This window comes from Mizuhopecten yessoensis, unplaced genomic scaffold (assembly GCF_002113885.1).
Source record: "Mizuhopecten yessoensis strain PY_sf001 unplaced genomic scaffold, ASM211388v2 scaffold1461, whole genome shotgun sequence".
Taxonomy (NCBI): domain Eukaryota; kingdom Metazoa; phylum Mollusca; class Bivalvia; order Pectinida; family Pectinidae; genus Mizuhopecten; species Mizuhopecten yessoensis.
This window is the reverse complement of record NW_018404058.1, coordinates 726,860-744,647: the sequence shown is the minus strand read 5'-3', so window position 1 is coordinate 744,647 and position 17,788 is coordinate 726,860. Positions and strand designations below refer to the sequence as shown.

General features: G+C 42.7%; 1 protein-coding gene across 1 annotated transcript in view; it reads left to right on the top strand.

Annotated features, from left to right (window-relative positions):
• Window positions 1-3,210: 3,210 nt before the first annotated feature.
• LOC110462649 (ATP-dependent DNA helicase Q4-like) overlaps window positions 3,211-17,788 on the top strand; it is a 291,960-nt gene continuing 277,382 nt past the window's right edge. The window contains exons 1-4 of the mRNA XM_021516717.1: window positions 3,211-3,257; window positions 12,610-12,695; window positions 15,427-15,460; window positions 15,764-15,804. Of these exons, the coding sequence (XP_021372392.1) occupies window positions 12,612-12,695; window positions 15,427-15,460; window positions 15,764-15,804 (159 nt within the window). The 5' untranslated portion in view covers window positions 3,211-3,257; window positions 12,610-12,611. The remainder of the gene's footprint in view (window positions 3,258-12,609; window positions 12,696-15,426; window positions 15,461-15,763; window positions 15,805-17,788) is intronic.

Here is a 17,788-nt window from a genome sequence, read left to right as displayed (position 1 = left end):
ATTAAGGTCATCCGACATGCGCAACTAGCAAGTGAGTCTGCTGCCACAAGAAAGTTGCACTCGGGTACCCCGATAACCTATTGTGTAATAATGTACTCACTGATTTCCCAGATAAGGATGTTGTGTAGATTAATGAGACCTGGAGGAGATAAGATGTTATTAATCATGAACGCTACGGTAGATGCACATACAGGGTTTAATTTAATAGAAAACGAAATTTCTTGTAAAAAAATACAGTTATACTTTAAAATAATCTAATATTCCTTGTTATCCTAACTCATGTTAATTAAATAAAAACTTTTTTTTAATATTGTCCACATATATATCGATACTGTCGTATCCCGGCAGGCTTGGTACGTCATCAGTATTTAAATATATAATGTGAATGCTACGCGGGCTCACGTGTTAACATCATATACATTATAATGATGTCATAACTGTGAGACTACTGTCCCTCAGAGGAAGATGGCCTTTTTATTCATCGAACAAGCATACGCATGCAGTGCGTACATTAATTTGAACAAATAGCTGGATTTTATTCAATAAAATTCAATTTATATGCTTTTAAAATATCCCCAAAATGGTAGCATTGAACTATGTCATAAGATATGTCATAGAGTCTATTATGATTTGCAAAGTTGTGTCGTTCATATAGACTGTAAATGCCATATCGACACAGTTTAGGGGAGACCGGGGCAAGTTCGGCCCATTTTGCTTATTTAAAGTGGCTATATAGTCGTTTTGGGTAATACATATAGCATTTGTTGAAATTTAGACCTATGTATAAATTTTTACACCATTTGAAAGAGAAATTCCATGCCTTTCATAAAATGATGATAAAAAGGACTAAAACGTCCATATCTGAACAAATATTTATATCTTCTTTTATCGGAAGATTGGATGGTCGTACGTGCCCGGCCTTGGGCAATTAAGTTCGGTTATCACAATTATGACGTCATAAAGCATGCAACGTCAGATTTCCCCACCAATTTCCCGACATTTTATATAACTTGCCCCGGTATCATGGCCCGAACCTGCTCAGAATAGACATTTCATTAAATTCCTATATTACATCAATACGAAAGTAGCAATTTGGTTTACAGAAAGTTCGCAAAACTAGAAAACAGCAAGGTCTTTCTCCCTCCCAAAAGTATCTTTCTCTCTTTTAATAATTTTATGAATGAGTCTTCTTTCGATGTGAATGTCCTATATAGCCAACCTAACCGCTGAAATCATCAAAAATGAAAATATATGCTAAAGACCGAAAATATGAGGGATGGCCGGACCTAATCCGGGACCGATCTTGCCATGGTCAACTTTGACACGAATAGTACGTAAAAGTACAGATCTACGTCATACTGGTGTCGGACACGTCATCAAATCTAAGCCTCACTGACCAAAACCCTAATCCATCAGATGTTAGTGCTAAATAAAAGTTCAAAATGAACTATTTGACCTACATTCTGATTAATCGTTGTTCTCGATATGATGTTTGTTTTTGTGTTTAGAGGATACTGGGGAAAGTCCGGCCCAGATTTATTAAAGTCGTTCTGGGCAGTATGGTGTTTGTTGAAATGTATGTGTGCATATAACCATTTGAAAGAGAAATTACACGAAATAATAAAAAAATCGCTATACACGTCTATATCCGAAGAATTATTTGTCTTTGTCTATCGGAATATTGGATGGTCGATTGTGCCCCGTGCCTGTTCGAACGTGCGGTCTGGGATAAGTTCGGCCCACGCTGGAATCATCATAACTATGACGTCATAAAGCATGCAACGTCATATTTTCCCATCAATTTTTTAAGACTTGTAATTACGGCAATAATATATGATACTTGAAAGTCTATATCATTTTTTAATGTTGCAAAAAATACAGGAAACCCACTTGTATCATTTGTGTAGTGTTTTTAGTTGTTCAAAATGTCCGTTCATTCGCAATATGATTTCTAGATGAATGTGTTATGTCGTTTGCCTGTATTCGGTTTGGTGCAAGTTCTTAATCTATTCAAACGATCTGCAAAGGTTTATAGAAATTGGAGCGACAGTATTTGGAGAATTTAGATATTACTGGGTCTAGCCGTTAAGTAACGGTCCGTAAAATGCGACTTTTTAAGAAAATATACCTTATTTGTGACTTTCTTCTTTTTCTTTAGGTTATCAGTTGTCCTTCAATGATCTGAGGATTATTTACTGTTTTGCGCAGCGTGGCCTATATATATATTTACAAGAATACCAAAATAATGAAAATGAATTTGGAGTGCATACATTTCAAATTGTGATTAAAACTATGTACATAGGCTTGTAAAAAATAAATGAATTTGTGGAGAACAGCTGGTGTGAGCTGTTCTCTGAAAGTGTCGACTGTTGTGACAGTGACTGTATGGATTGGTAATAAATTCCATTGAGTTATGGTATAAGGAAAAAAATGAAAATTTTAAAGCATCTTTTTTTGGTTGAAATGTGTCTGCAAGTGAAATTATGATTTTTTGCGGGTTCTACTGTCTGATGGTATGAGAATAGCAGATGGGATTGCTACAATTTGATAGACTATTTTGTAGAACATTATTAATTTTGTGCGGAGTCTTCTTTCTTGTAGTGTTGGCCAGTTTAATGAATTTATCATATCTGTAGGACTACTGATGTTATGGTACCTGTTACAGACATATCTGGCAGCTCGTCGTTGGACCATCTCGATTTTAGAAGTTTGTTCAACTGTGTGAGGGTCCCATGCATATTGTACATGAATATTCCAGTTTTGGTCGAACTAGCGCCAGATATGCCTGAGTCTTGATGTTCTGACATGATGTTTTTAAATTTCCTTTTAGGAAGCCTAAATATTTGCTGCCATTAGCTATGATGTTGTCTGTATTGACCATTTTAAGTTTGCTTGATGCCCAGATATTTAGCTGAAGGGACCAGTGATCGAATGAAATGATACATCTGCTTTCTTAAGTGAAAAAAACATGCATTGGCAAGTTCCCTGACGCAGCTTTTTGAAGCAAATCTAAAACGAAATGACGTCAAAAGTATGTTGCACTGTTGTGCGTAGTTTAATTAATCGCTGTCAAACATTTTTCTTGATTCATGACAATTTTGACATCTTGTGCGAGACCTAAACTGTTCGAGTTATCTTTCTTGCACCACCGCAAATTTTTGTGTAGTTTTTTGGAATTCCCCACCAGCCTCGTTTTGAGTTTCCGCGGGTAAATGGAACATGGCGATTGACAGATGTATGTACACATGCTGACACAGGTAAGCATGTTTAGATGTTGACAGCCACAGGTTGATTGTCCTAGTACGCTACCTCGTACACATAGTGACAGTCCAGATACACACAGAAACCGATGGGACAGAAGAGGTTTCTTTCTGAGCTCTTAACCACTATTAGTTTAGATGTCTACCCAAACAGTTGTTTACATTTTACAGCTGTTGTTGTGTTTATGTTTAGTAATCCCAGTTAAACTTTTTTGCAGTTTCCCAGATCATATTCACAGTATTCCTTAGATTACATGCAGTCATTACTTTTATTCTATTAGTGTTACAGTTATGTATTTATTGTACATATTGATCTGACAATGAACAGCAAAAGAATGACAGCATGCTTTAAACCTGTCAAACTTAATTTCATTTTAAAATCTGCTTCTTCAGTCTGATATCTCAACTGTGTGATACTCTGTTAATGCTTCTTATTATCATATGCAAAAACTATTATTTTGTACCCTATTTCATAGAACTATAGTGGAATAAAATACTAGGATTTTACGCAATGAAATACGCTGCTCATCCCTTATTTGGACCCAAATTTCCTTTAATCTGATGAAGGTAATAAACTCAAAGATTGGTCTCCCAGGAAATCAGGCATGTATGTGACACTATCGGATGCAGGGCTCTCATTGGCCGGTCTTTGCTGAATATTGAGTTTATTACAGGACAACTGATGGTGTATTAATCACTTCTTATCAAATAATAGATGTTGTTTAGGGGTTTTGGTTTAACTAATATGTAACAGAGTAGTGTAAAATGTGGGTGGTCAGCCATCCAGCTACTGACCACTCTTGCTGAACTAGTAAGCAGGTTGCTCAGGTTATACCATACTACTGGAAGAGCTAGTCTGCCAGTGAGGCAGTATTTTCCGTTCAGATTCCATAGCTGTTAATTATATATAAGTATACACTATTCCCCCTTCTGAAAAGTCTTGTGCTGGTGGTCAGCCATCCAGCTACTGACCACGCTCAACGTTGCTGAACTAGTGAGCGGGTCCCTGGGTAATACCGCTTGACCACGCTCGACGTTGGTGAACTAGTGAGCGGGTCCCTGGATAATACCGCTTGACCACGCTCGACGTTGGTGAACTAGTGAGTGGGTCCCTGGGTTATACTGCTTGACCACGCTCGACATTGCTGAACTAGTGAGCGGGTCCCTGGGTAATATCGCTTGACCACGCTCGACGTTGGTGAACTAGTGAGCGGGTCCCTGGGTAATACCTACTGCTCGACCACGCTCGACATTGCTGAACTAGGGAGCGGGTCCCTGGGTAATATCGCTTGACCACGCTCGACGTTGTTGAACTAGTGAGCGGGTCCCTGGATAATACCGCTTGACAACGCTCGACGTTGGTGAACTAGTGAGTGGGTCCCTAGGTTATACTGCTTGACCACGCTCGACATTGCTGAACTAGTGCGCGGGTCCCTGGGTTATACTGCTCGACCACGCTCGACGTTGCTGAACTAGTGAGCGGGCCCCTGGGTTATACTGCTTGACCACGCTCGACGTTGGGGAACTAGTGAGCGGGTCCCTGGGTTATACCACTTGACCACGCTTGACGTTGCTGAACTAGTGGGCGGGTCCCTGGGTTATACTGCTTGACCACGCTCGACGTTGGTGAACTAGTGAGCGGGTCCCTGGGTTATACCACTTGACCCCGCTTGACGTTGCTGAACTAGTGGGCGGGTCCCTGGGTTATACTGCTTGACCACGCTCGATGTTGCTGAACTAGTGAGCGGGTCCCTGGGTTATACTGCTTGACCACGCTCGATGTTGCTGAACTAGTGAGTGGGTCCCTGGGTTATACCACTTGAGCACGTTCGACGTTGCTGAACTAGTGAGCGGGTCCCTGGGTTATAACGCTTGACCACCCTCGACATTGCTGAACTAGTGAGCGGGTCCCTGGGTGATGCTTGACCATGCTCGACGTTGCTGAACTAGTGAGCGGGTCCCTGGGTAATACCGCTTGACCACGCTCGACGTTGCTGAACTAGTGAGCGGGTCCCTGGGTAATGCTTGACCACGCTCGACGTTGCTGAACAAGTGAGCGGGTCCCTGGGTAATACCGCTTGACCACGCTCGACGTTGCTGAACTAGTGAGCGGGTCCCTGGGTTATACCCCTTGACCACGCTCGACGTTGCTGAACTAGTGAGCGGGTCCCTGGGTTATACCACTTGACCACGCTCGACGTTGCTGAATAGTGAGGGGGTCCCTGGGTTATACCGCTTGACCACGCTCGACGTTGGTGAACTAGTGAGCGGGTCCCTGGGTTATACCACTTGACCACGCTCGACGTTGCTTAACTAGTAAGCGGGTCCCCGGGTTATACCGCTTGACCACGCTCGACGTTGGTGAACTAGTGAGCGGTCCCTGGGTTATACCACTTGACCACGCACGACGTTGCTGAACTAGTGAGCGGGTCCCTGGGTAATACCGCTTGACCACGCTCGACGTTGCTGAACTAGCCCCCGGGTCCCTGGGTTATACCACTTGACCATGCTCGATGTTGCTGAACTAGTGAGCGGGTCCCTGGGTTATACCGCTTGACCCCGCTCGACGTTGGTGAACTAGTGAGCGGGTCGCTGGGTTATACCACTTGACCACGCTCGACGTTGCTGAACTAGTAAGCGGGTCCCTGGGTTATACTGCTTGACCACGCTCGACGTTGCTGAACTAGTGAACGGGTCCCTGGGTTATACCACTTGACCATGCTCGACGTTGCTGAACTAGTGAGCGGGTCCCTGGGTAATTCCGTTTGACCCCGCTCGCCGTTGCTGAACTAGGGAACGGGTCCCTGGGTAATACAGTTTGACCACTCTCGACGGTGCTGAACTAGTGAGCGGGTCCCTGAGTTATACCACTTGACCATGCTCGACATTGCTGAACTCGTGAGCGGGTCCCTGGGTAATACCGTTTAACCATTCTCGACGTTGCTGAACTAGGGAACGGGTCCCTGGGTAATACAGTTTGACCACTCTCGACGTTGCTGAACCAGTGAGGCGGTCCCTGGGTTATACCGCTTGACCCCGCTCGACGTTGCTGAACCAGTGAGGCGGTCCCTGGGTTATACCATTTGACCACGCTTGAGTTTGCTGGACTAGTGAGCGGGTCCCTGAGTTATACCACTTGACCACTCTCGACGTTGCTGCACTAGTGAGCGGGTCCCTGAGTTATACCACTTGACCATGCTCGACGTTTCTGAACTAGTGAGCGGGACCACGCTCGACGTTGGTGAACTAGTGAGCGGGTCCCTGGGTTATACCACTTGACCACGCTTGAGTTTGCTGAACTAGTGAGCGGGTCCCTGGGTTATACCACTTGACCACGCTCGACGTTGCTGAACTAGTGAGCGGGTCCCTGGGTTATAACACATCACTGGTAAAGCTAGCTTTCTAGTGAGGCAGATTTTTCCCCTTTAAATTCCTTAGCTGTTATACAGTAGTAGGAAGAGGTCATAGATGGAAAACATGGGATGATATGACATAACTGGATAAGAAATACTTGAATAATTGTTTTAAATTCGCATTTATTGTAAGAGTTCAGAGAAATAAATGGAAAAATTGACGAGGACTGCAGTAGACGGTGGTTAATTCAAAAGACAATTTTGTCCACAAAATAAAAAGTCCCCAAAAAGGTATTATCTCCCTGTTCAGGAAAAAACTGAATTTGATGAATAATAAAGAACAATTAAATACAAATCAAATTTAAAAAATGAGACATTTAACAAGTTCAATAGGAAATAAAGGGTAACAAGGATTTTGTAGGGACTACTTGTGTATATTGAAAGGAACACAAGCCCACTGTGCCCTAACATTGGAACACAGGCCCACTGTGCCCTAACATTGGAACACAGGCCACTGTGCCCTAACATTGGAACACAGGCCCACTGTGCCCTAACGTTGGATCACAGGCCCACTGTGCCCTAACGTTGGATCACAGGCCCGCTGTGCCCTAACATTGGAACACAGGCCCGCTGTGCCCTAACATTGGAACACAGGCCCACTGTGCCCTAACATTGGAACACAGGCCCACTGTGCCCTAACGTTGGAACACAGGCCCACTGTGCCCTAACGTTGGGACACAGGCCCACTGTGCCCTAACGTTGGAACACAGGCCCACTGTGCCCTAACGTTGGAACACAGGCCCACTGTGCCCTAACATTTGAACACAGGCCCACTGTGCCCTAACGTTGGAACACAGGCCCACTGTGCCCTAACGTTGGAACACAGGCCCACTGTGCCCTAACGTTGGAACACAGGCCCACTGTGCCCTAACGTTGGAACACAGGCCCACTGTGCCCTAACGTTGGAACACAGGCCCACTGTGCCCTAACGTTGGAACACAGGCCCACTGTGCCCTAACGTTGGAACACAGGCCCACTGTGCCCTAACGTTGGAACACAGGCCCACTGTGCCCTAACGTTGGAACACAGGCCCACTGTGCCCTAACGTTGGAACACAGGCCCACTGTGCCCTAACGTTGGAACACAGGCCCACTGTGCCCTAACGTTGGAACACAGGCCCACTGTGCCCTAACGTTGGAACACAGGCCCACTGTGCCCTAACGTTGGAACACAGGCCCACTGTGCCCTAACGTTGGAACACAGGCCCACTGTGCCCTAACGTTGGAACACAGGCCCACTGTGCCCTAACGTTGGAACACAGGCCCACTGTGCCCTAACGTTGGAACACAGGCCCACTGTGCCCTAACGTTGGAACACAGGCCCACTGTGCCCTAACGTTGGAACACAGGCCCACTGTGCCCTAACGTTGGAACACAGGCCCACTGTGCCCTAACGTTGGAACACAGGCCCACTGTGCCCTAACGTTGGAACACAGGCCCACTGTGCCCTAACGTTGGAACACAGGCCCACTGTGCCCTAACGTTGGAACACAGGCCCACTGTGCCCTAACGTTGGAACACAGGCCCACTGTGCCCTAACGTTGGAACACAGGCCCACTGTGCCCTAACGTTGGAACACAGGCCCACTGTGCCCTAACGTTGGAACACAGGCCCACTGTGCCCTAACGTTGGAACACAGGCCCACTGTGCCCTAACGTTGGAACACAGGCCCACTGTGCCCTAACGTTGGAACACAGGCCCACTGTGCCCTAACGTTGGAACACAGGCCCACTGTGCCCTAACGTTGGAACACAGGCCCACTGTGCCCTAACGTTGGAACACAGGCCCACTGTGCCCTAACGTTGGAACACAGGCCCACTGTGCCCTAACGTTGGAACACAGGCCCACTGTGCCCTAACGTTGGAACACAGGCCCACTGTGCCCTAACGTTGGAACACAGGCCCACTGTGCCCTAACGTTGGAACACAGGCCCACTGTGCCCTAACGTTGGAACACAGGCCCACTGTGCCCTAACGTTGGAACACAGGCCCACTGTGCCCTAACGTTGGAACACAGGCCCACTGTGCCCTAACGTTGGAACACAGGCCCACTGTGCCCTAACGTTGGAACACAGGCCCACTGTGCCCTAACGTTGGAACACAGGCCCACTGTGCCCTAACGTTGGAACACAGGCCCACTGTGCCCTAACGTTGGAACACAGGCCCACTGTGCCCTAACGTTGGAACACAGGCCCACTGTGCCCTAACGTTGGAACACAGGCCCACTGTGCCCTAACGTTGGAACACAGGCCCACTGTGCCCTAACGTTGGAACACAGGCCCACTGTGCCCTAACGTTGGAACACAGGCCCACTGTGCCCTAACGTTGGAACACAGGCCCACTGTGCCCTAACGTTGGAACACAGGCCCACTGTGCCCTAACGTTGGAACACAGGCCCACTGTGCCCTAACGTTGGAACACAGGCCCACTGTGCCCTAACGTTGGAACACAGGCCCACTGTGCCCTAACGTTGGAACACAGGCCCACTGTGCCCTAACGTTGGAACACAGGCCCACTGTGCCCTAACATTGGAACACAGGCCCACTGTGCCCTTACGTTGGATCACAGGCCCACTGTGCCCTTACATTGGAACACAGGCCCACTGTGCCCTAATGTTAGGACACAGGCCCACTGTGCCCTAACGTTTGGACACAGGCCCGCTGTGGCCTAACGTTGGAACACAGGCCCACTGGGCCCTAACATTGGATCACAGGCCCACTGTGCCCTAACGTTGGAACACAGGCCCACTGTGCCCTAACGTTGGATCACAGGCCCACTGGGCCCTAACATTGGAACACAGGCCCACTGTGCCCTAACGTTGGGACACAGGCCCACTGTGCCCTAACGTTGGGACACAGGCCCACTGTGCCCTAACATTGGAACGCAGGCCCACTGTGCCCTAACATTGGAACACAGGCGCACTGTGTCCTAACATTGGAACACAGGCCCACTGTGCCCTAACGTTGGGACACAGGCCCACTGTGCCCTAACATTGGACTCCTCTAAAGATCCCTGTCTCACTACATTATGGATTTTGTATGTACAGTAACATAGCTTCCCTTTATTTAGGTTATTACTGTAGCAGAGTTTGGCCAAAACACTTATGTTGACTAGTTAGCTAAGTTGATGCATTTTCAGGAAGCAAATAGTTTCCTCTGACCTACTTCTCAAAACCATACATAAAATAAAATAAAATACCTACCTACTGTATATACCTACCATATCTTTTCTGAGGATGATAGCGGAAGCACAAGTGTTTCTGTTTGTTTTGGCCTAACCAATTTTTAATGTAGTGCAGGTTAGCAAATAACAAAGTACCGGTAGGAAATAGATCCTAAATTGAGTTGCCTCCCCTGACACATGTATGGACAGCAGTGAAGAGAGAGTATCGATCCATATAGATGATGTTAAAACTGAACAGAGAAACCAAGTCTGATGTCAAAACTGGACAGAAAAACCAAGTCTGATGTCAAAACTGGACATAAATGTTGAACACAGAAATCAAGTCTGATGTCAAAACTGGACACAGAAACCAAGTCTGATATCAAATCTGGACACCGAAACCAAGACTGATGTCAAAACTGGAATGAAAGTTGAACACGAGACCAAGTATGATGTCAAAACTGGAATAAATGTTGAACAGGATATTTCGGTTGCTTTGAAATTCAATAGTAATAAAATAGTAATTCTATATTTCTCCATTACTGCTGTGTTAACAAAGGGGATAGTTCATTATGATCTAGCTAGTCTGTTATAACGGTTATCATGTTGATTGTATCATACTCTGGAGTATGTGATCCTCACTTTGATATCAGGAATGTTCCAGTCTATCTGTCTGCACTTAATGGTTTCAATCTTTGTAAAACAAACTTAAAAGTCGGTGAAACTGAGGAGGTTGTTTTTGTACCCCAGATCATGTGTGGTCCTCTCCAATAACATTAAACTTGGCATAGCTACACATGTTCACATTTAACACAACCTAAAGACCACCTCCGCAACAATGTAACCAATCAAAAGAAATCAAAAGCGGCTATCTGGTTTTCTTATAGATAGAAATCAACCTGAAAATCATTAATTACCACACACTGGAGGATGCCAGTATCATGTATTGATTCAAAGTGTCAAGTATAGAGTTTGATATAGTAAAAATGACCTGTCCTGGTTGGCCATAAGATGTTAGGTATGTCTGACCACCCTAGGTCAGCCATGCACTGTAGAGCACAAGTGCTGGTAAAGGCACAGGTTTAACTGTCAGCATTGGGACATCTATATATGTGTTCTGTCAGCATTGGGACATCTATATATGTGTTCTGTCAGCATTGGGACATCTATATATGTGTTCTGTCAGCATTGGGACATCTATATATGTGTTCTGTCAGCATTGGGACATCTATATATGTGTTCTGTCAGCATTGGGACATCTATATATGTGTTCTGTCAGCATTGGGACATCTATATATGTGTTCTGTCAGCATTGGGACATCTATATATGTGTTCTGTCAGCATTGGGACATCTATATATGTGTTCTGTCAGCATTGGGACATCTATATATGTGTTCTGTCAGCATTGGGACATCTATATATGTGTTCTGTCAGCATTGGGACATCTATATATGTGTTCTGTCAGCATTGGGACATCTATATATGTGTTCTGTCAGCATTGGGACATCTATATATGTGTTCTGTCAGCATTGGGACATCTATATATGTGTTCTGTCAGCATTGGGACATCTATATATGTGTTCTGTCAGCATTGGGACATCTATATATGTGTTCTGTCAGCATTGGGACATCTATATATGTGTTCTGTCAGCATTGGGACATCTATATATGTGTTCTGTCAGCATTGGGACATCTATATATGTGTTCTGTCAGCATTGGGACATCTATATATGTGTTCTGTCAGCATTGGGACATCTATATATGTGTTCTGTCAGCATTGGGACATCTATATATGTGTTCTGTCAGCATTGGGACATCTATATATGTTGTCGTTCTCAACAGGTTGTGTTAGTAGATACATGTACATGTGTAAGAGTAGTTTACAAAATACCTTCAGGAAGATGCCTCTTGTCATTATAGAAAAAAAAAGAAAAAAAGCACATAGGTTAGTTATTGTACAAAAAAACCCATACAGCTTAGTTATTGTAAAAAAAACCACAACACACAAGCATCAAATTAATGTTCGCAAAACAGCTGATATGATAGTTATAGCCCCCCCCCCCCCCCCCCCCCCCCTACACTTAGTGAGGGAGTGTGAGGTAACCACTTCATCAGTGGTCCATCTGTGTGTGCCTCCCTGTGTTCTTATCTGTACAAGATATCTCATGGAACTCATTTCTAATCAAAACGGATTCTCAACAAGTGGTATATAAATTCATTGAATGAAATCAATCTTGTCTGAGCTTTGATAACTTTCCACTCATTATAACTTTTCATCAGTTGCCAGCTGATACACAATTTCATAAATTATATTACAGTGCAAATTATTCATTTGCTGTAAATTATAAGACAACAAGACAAAAAGTCAGCAGTGTTTAGGGGGTCATGTGTCATGATCAGAGGTCAACCACCAGACAGGAAACTTATTTCCACAAATTGATAATCTGTCTACATTTAACAAAAGTATGCCAATTCTGCCGTGTGTCTTCGTTACTTAGGGCTATATGAAGACAAAAAATATTTATTAGACATTAAAGATCTGTCAACAATCGTGATGTTCGGGGATACTCTATAGAATAATTTGTCTGGTATTGACAACCATAGACATATTTATTAATAATTGTGTACGGTTTTCAGTGTGAAACGTTTTTTTATCATTACCCGTGCCCCAGGGAAATGGACACTGTTGATTGATCTGCGTGGTGACCTAGGTGTTACTGTGTTATATTTATTGCCGACAGATGAGGGAATACAAATTGTCATATCAATTTTTCAGACATGGATACAATATCTAGTCTAAAGAAAACCCTGAAGCATTGGGAAACCCAATTCTGCAAAGATCATAGTCGAAAACCAAAGCAGGTAACTGTCATGGGTTTGATTAAAACTTTTGTTTACATATGTTTTTGACGATTGTTCTTCAACTGTTGTGGTCAACTATAAATCCTGATTCAATTAGATGAATTAAAGCCAAATGGAACAAAAACACATTGACATCACATCAACAATACATTGACATCACATCAACAATACATTGACGTCACATCAACACTACATTGATGTCACAGTAACAATACATTGACGTCACATCAACAATACATTGACGTCACATCAACAATGCATTGATGTCACATCAACAATACATTGACATCACATCAACAAAACAATACATAGACGTCACATCAACAATGCATTGACGTCACATCAACAATACATTGACATCACATCAACAGTACATTGACATCACATCAACAATACATTGACATCACATCAACAAAACAATACATTGACGTCACAACAACAATACATTGACATCACATCAACAATACATTGACGTCACATCAACAAAACAAAACAGACGTCACATCAACAATTCATTGACATCACATCAACAATACATTGACGTCACATCAACAATACATTGACATCACATCAACAATACATTGACGTCACATCAACAAAACATTGACGTCACATCAACAATGCATTGACGTCACATCAACATTACATTGATGTCACATCAACAACACATTGACATCACATAACAATACATTGACGTCACATCAACAATACATTGACGTCATATCAACAATACATTGACGTCACATCAACAATGCATTGACATCACATCAACAATACATCGACGTCACATCAACAATACATTGACGTCACATCAACAATGCATTGACGTCTCATTAACAATGCATTGACGTCACATCAACAATACATTGACATTACATCAACAATACATCGACGTCGCATCAACAATACATTCACGTCACATCACCAATACATTGACGTCACATCACCAATACATTCACGTCACATCAACAATTCATCGACGTCACATCAACAATACATTGACGTCACATAAACAATGCATTGAATCACATCAACAATTCATCGACGTCACATAAACAATACAATGACGTCACATCAACAAAACAATAAATTGACATCACATCAACAATGCATTGACGTCACATCAACAATACATTGACGTCACATCAACAATACATTGACGTCACATCAACAATACATTGACGTCACATCAACAATACATTGACGTCACATCAACAATACATTGACGTCACATCAACAATACATTGACGTCACATCAACAATACATTGACGTCACATCAACAATACATTGACGTCACATCAACAATACATTGACGTCACATCAACAATACATTGACGTCACATCAACAATACATTGACGTCACATCAACAATACATTGACGTCACATCAACAATACATTGACGTCACATCAACAATACATTGACGTCACATCAACAATACATTGACGTCACATCAACAATACATTGACGTCACATCAACAATACATTGACGTCACATCAACAATACATTGACGTCACATCAACAATACATTGACGTCACATCAACAATACATTGACGTCACATCAACAATACATTGACGTCACATCAACAATACATTGACGTCACATCAACAATACATTGACGTCACATCAACATCACATTGACGTCACATCAACATCACATTGACGTCACATCAACAATACATTGACGTCACATCAACAATACATTGAGGTCACATCAACAATACATCGACGTCACATCAACAATACATTGACATCACATCAACAATACATTGAATCACATCAACAATTCATCGACGTCACATAAACAATACAATGACGTCACATCAACAAAACAATACATTGACGTCACATCAACAATTTATTTAAGTTTAATCAACAATACATTGACGTCACATCAAAATTCATTGACGTCACATCAACAATACATTGACGTCACATCAACAATACATTGACGTCACATCAACACTACCTTGACGTCACATCAACACTACATTGACGTCACATCAACACTACATTGACATCACATCAACATTACATTGACGTCACATCAACATTACATTGACGTCACATCAACAATTCATTGACGTCACATCAACAAAACAATACATTGACGTCACATCAACATTACATTGACGTCACATCAACAGTACATTGACGTCACAGTAACAATACATTGACGTCACATCAACAATACATTGACGTCACATCAACAATACATTGAAGTTGCATCAATAATAACAAATCATGGAAGATAAGTCATTATATTTGTTGTTAAAACTGTAAATCAACTCTTGTGTTCCATGCATTTACCACTTGTGATTCAGGTGGGAGAAAATAATCATTCCTGACATTGGAAGCGAGACAGAAAATCTCAACCCGCATGGTAATTAAGATTAAAAAATGGTTGGCCCTCTGGCTAGACATTTAAGAATCTTTCCACTCGGGTTGAGATTTTTCTTTCTTACCTTCAAGGTGGAGAAAAATTATATTAATTTGGTACCGTACAGTTGGTTATGTGGAACTCCTGGGTGTATACAATCAAGGCCAAGGTCACAGCTATGGATTAAAAGTCAATGTTACACTATTCTATAATAAGTTTTGAATTGCTGAACGTATTTTGATGATATATGAACAATATGTGGGGAAATTGGATACTTCATTATGCTTGTACCCTAAATATGATCATTTGAAAACAGAAGTTAAAAGTTTTGTTGATTAATTTTTTCAGGAAGACATTGAAGAGGCACCAGACGACATCAAAGGTTATTATTTGACACGATAATTTATAGTACATGGAAAAAAGGAAAGAGTTACTCCAGAACTGAACATAAAGAAAATAAAAAAATAAACGATAATTGGATTACTTCCGGAAAGTCATCTCCAATTTGTTTTTATTCAATTCTATGTAGAGTAATCGTTATAAAGATGAACTTTTTCTTACTCACACTTACTGATAGGACCAGTCATGGTTGATATAGCTTTGTCAATTATTAATTGGAAACATTAAATTAATCATTATTGAGTCAAAGTACAAAATCATATGAATGTCATTTGTATTTTTTTAGTTGCCTATTCCCAGTACAGTAAGCTACGGAAGGAGGTGAAGGTAAGGGGTGACATGATGTACTGTCAGAGGTCAGCTAGGGGTGTGTCACACTAAGTCAGAGGTTAACTAGGGGCGTGTCACACTAAGTCAGAGGTCAGCTATGGGCTTGTCACACTTTATCTTTACAGTGACTCACTCTAAGTCAGAGGTTAACTAGGGGCTTGTCACACTTTATCTTTACAGTGACTCACTGTAAGTCAGAGGTTAACTAGGCGCTTGTCACACTAAATCTTTACAATGACTCACACTAAGTCAGAGGTTAACTAGGGGCTTGTCACACTTTATCTTTACAGTGACTCACTCTAAGTCAGAGGTTAACTAGGGGCTTGTCACACTAAATATTTACAGTGACTGACACTAAGTCAGAGGTTAACTAGGGGCTTGTCACACTAAATCTTTAAAGTGACTCACACTAAGTCAGAGGTTAACTAGGGGCTTGTCACACGAAAGCTTTACAGTGACTCACACTAAGTCAGAGGTTAACTAGGGGCTTGTCACATTAAATCATTACAGTGACTCACACAAAGTCAGAGGTTAACTAGGGGCTTGTCACACTAAATCTTTACAGTGACTCACACTAAGTCAGAGGTTAACTAGGGGCTTGTCACACTAAATCTTTACAGTGACTCACACTAAGTCAGAGGTTAACTAGGGGCTTGTCACACTAAATCTTTACAGTGACTCACACTAAGTCAGAGGTTAACTAGGGGCTTGTCACACTAAATCTTTACAGTGACTCACACTAAGTCAGAGGTTAACTAGGGGCTTGTCACACTAAATCTTTACAGTGACTCACACTAAGTCAGAGGTTAACTAGGGGCTTGTCACACTAAATCTTTACAGTGACTCACACTAAGTCAGAGGTTAACTAGGGGCTTGTCACACTAAATCTTTACAGTGACTCACACTAAGTCAGAGGTTAACTAGGGGCTTGTCACACTAAATCTTTACAGTGACTCACACTAAGTCAGAGGTTAACTAGGGGCTTGTCACACTAAATCTTTACAGTGACTCACACTAAGTCAGGTACTGTCAGAGGTCAACTAGGGGCTTGTCACACTAAATCTTTACAGTGACTCACACTAAGGCAGGTACTGACAGAGGTTAACTAGGGGCTTGTCACACGAAATCTTTACAGTGACTCACACTAAGGCAGGTACTGACAGAGGTTAACTAGGGGCTTGTCACACTAAAACCTAACAGTGACTCACACTTAGGTAGGTACTGTCAGAGGTTAACTAAGGGCTTGTCACACTAAATCTTTACAGTGACTCACACTTAGGTAGGTACTGTCAGAGGTTAACTAGGGGCTTGTCACACTTAAACCTTACAGTGACTCACACTAAGTCAGCAGTCAACTAGGGGCTTGTCACACTAAATCTTCACAGTGACTCATACTAAGTCAGAGGTTAACTAGGGATTTGTCACACGGAATCTTTACAGTGACTCACACTAAGGCAGGTACTGTCAGAGGTTAACTAAGGGCTTGTCACACTAAATCTTTACAGTGACTCACACTTAGGTAGGTACTGTCAGAGGTTAACTAGGGGCTTGTCACACTAAAACCTAACAGTGACTCACACTAAGTCAGCAGTCAATTAGGGGCTTGTCACACTAAATCTTCACAGTGACTCATACTAAGTCAGAGGTTAACTAGGGATTTGTCACACGAAATCTTTACAGTAACTCACACTTAGGTAGGTACTGTCAGAGGTTAAATAGGGGCTTGTCACACGAAAACTTTACAGTGACTCACACTAAGGCAGGTACTGTCAGAGGTTAACTAGGGGCTTGTCACACGACATCTTTACAGTGATTCACACTAAGGTAGGTACTGTCAGAGGTTAACTAGGGGCTTGTCACAAGAAATCTTTACAGTGACTCACACTAAGGAAGGTACTTTCATGGGTTAACTAGGGGCTTGAAACACTAAATCCTTACAGTGACTCACACTGAGTGAGAGGTTAACTAGGGGCTTGTCACA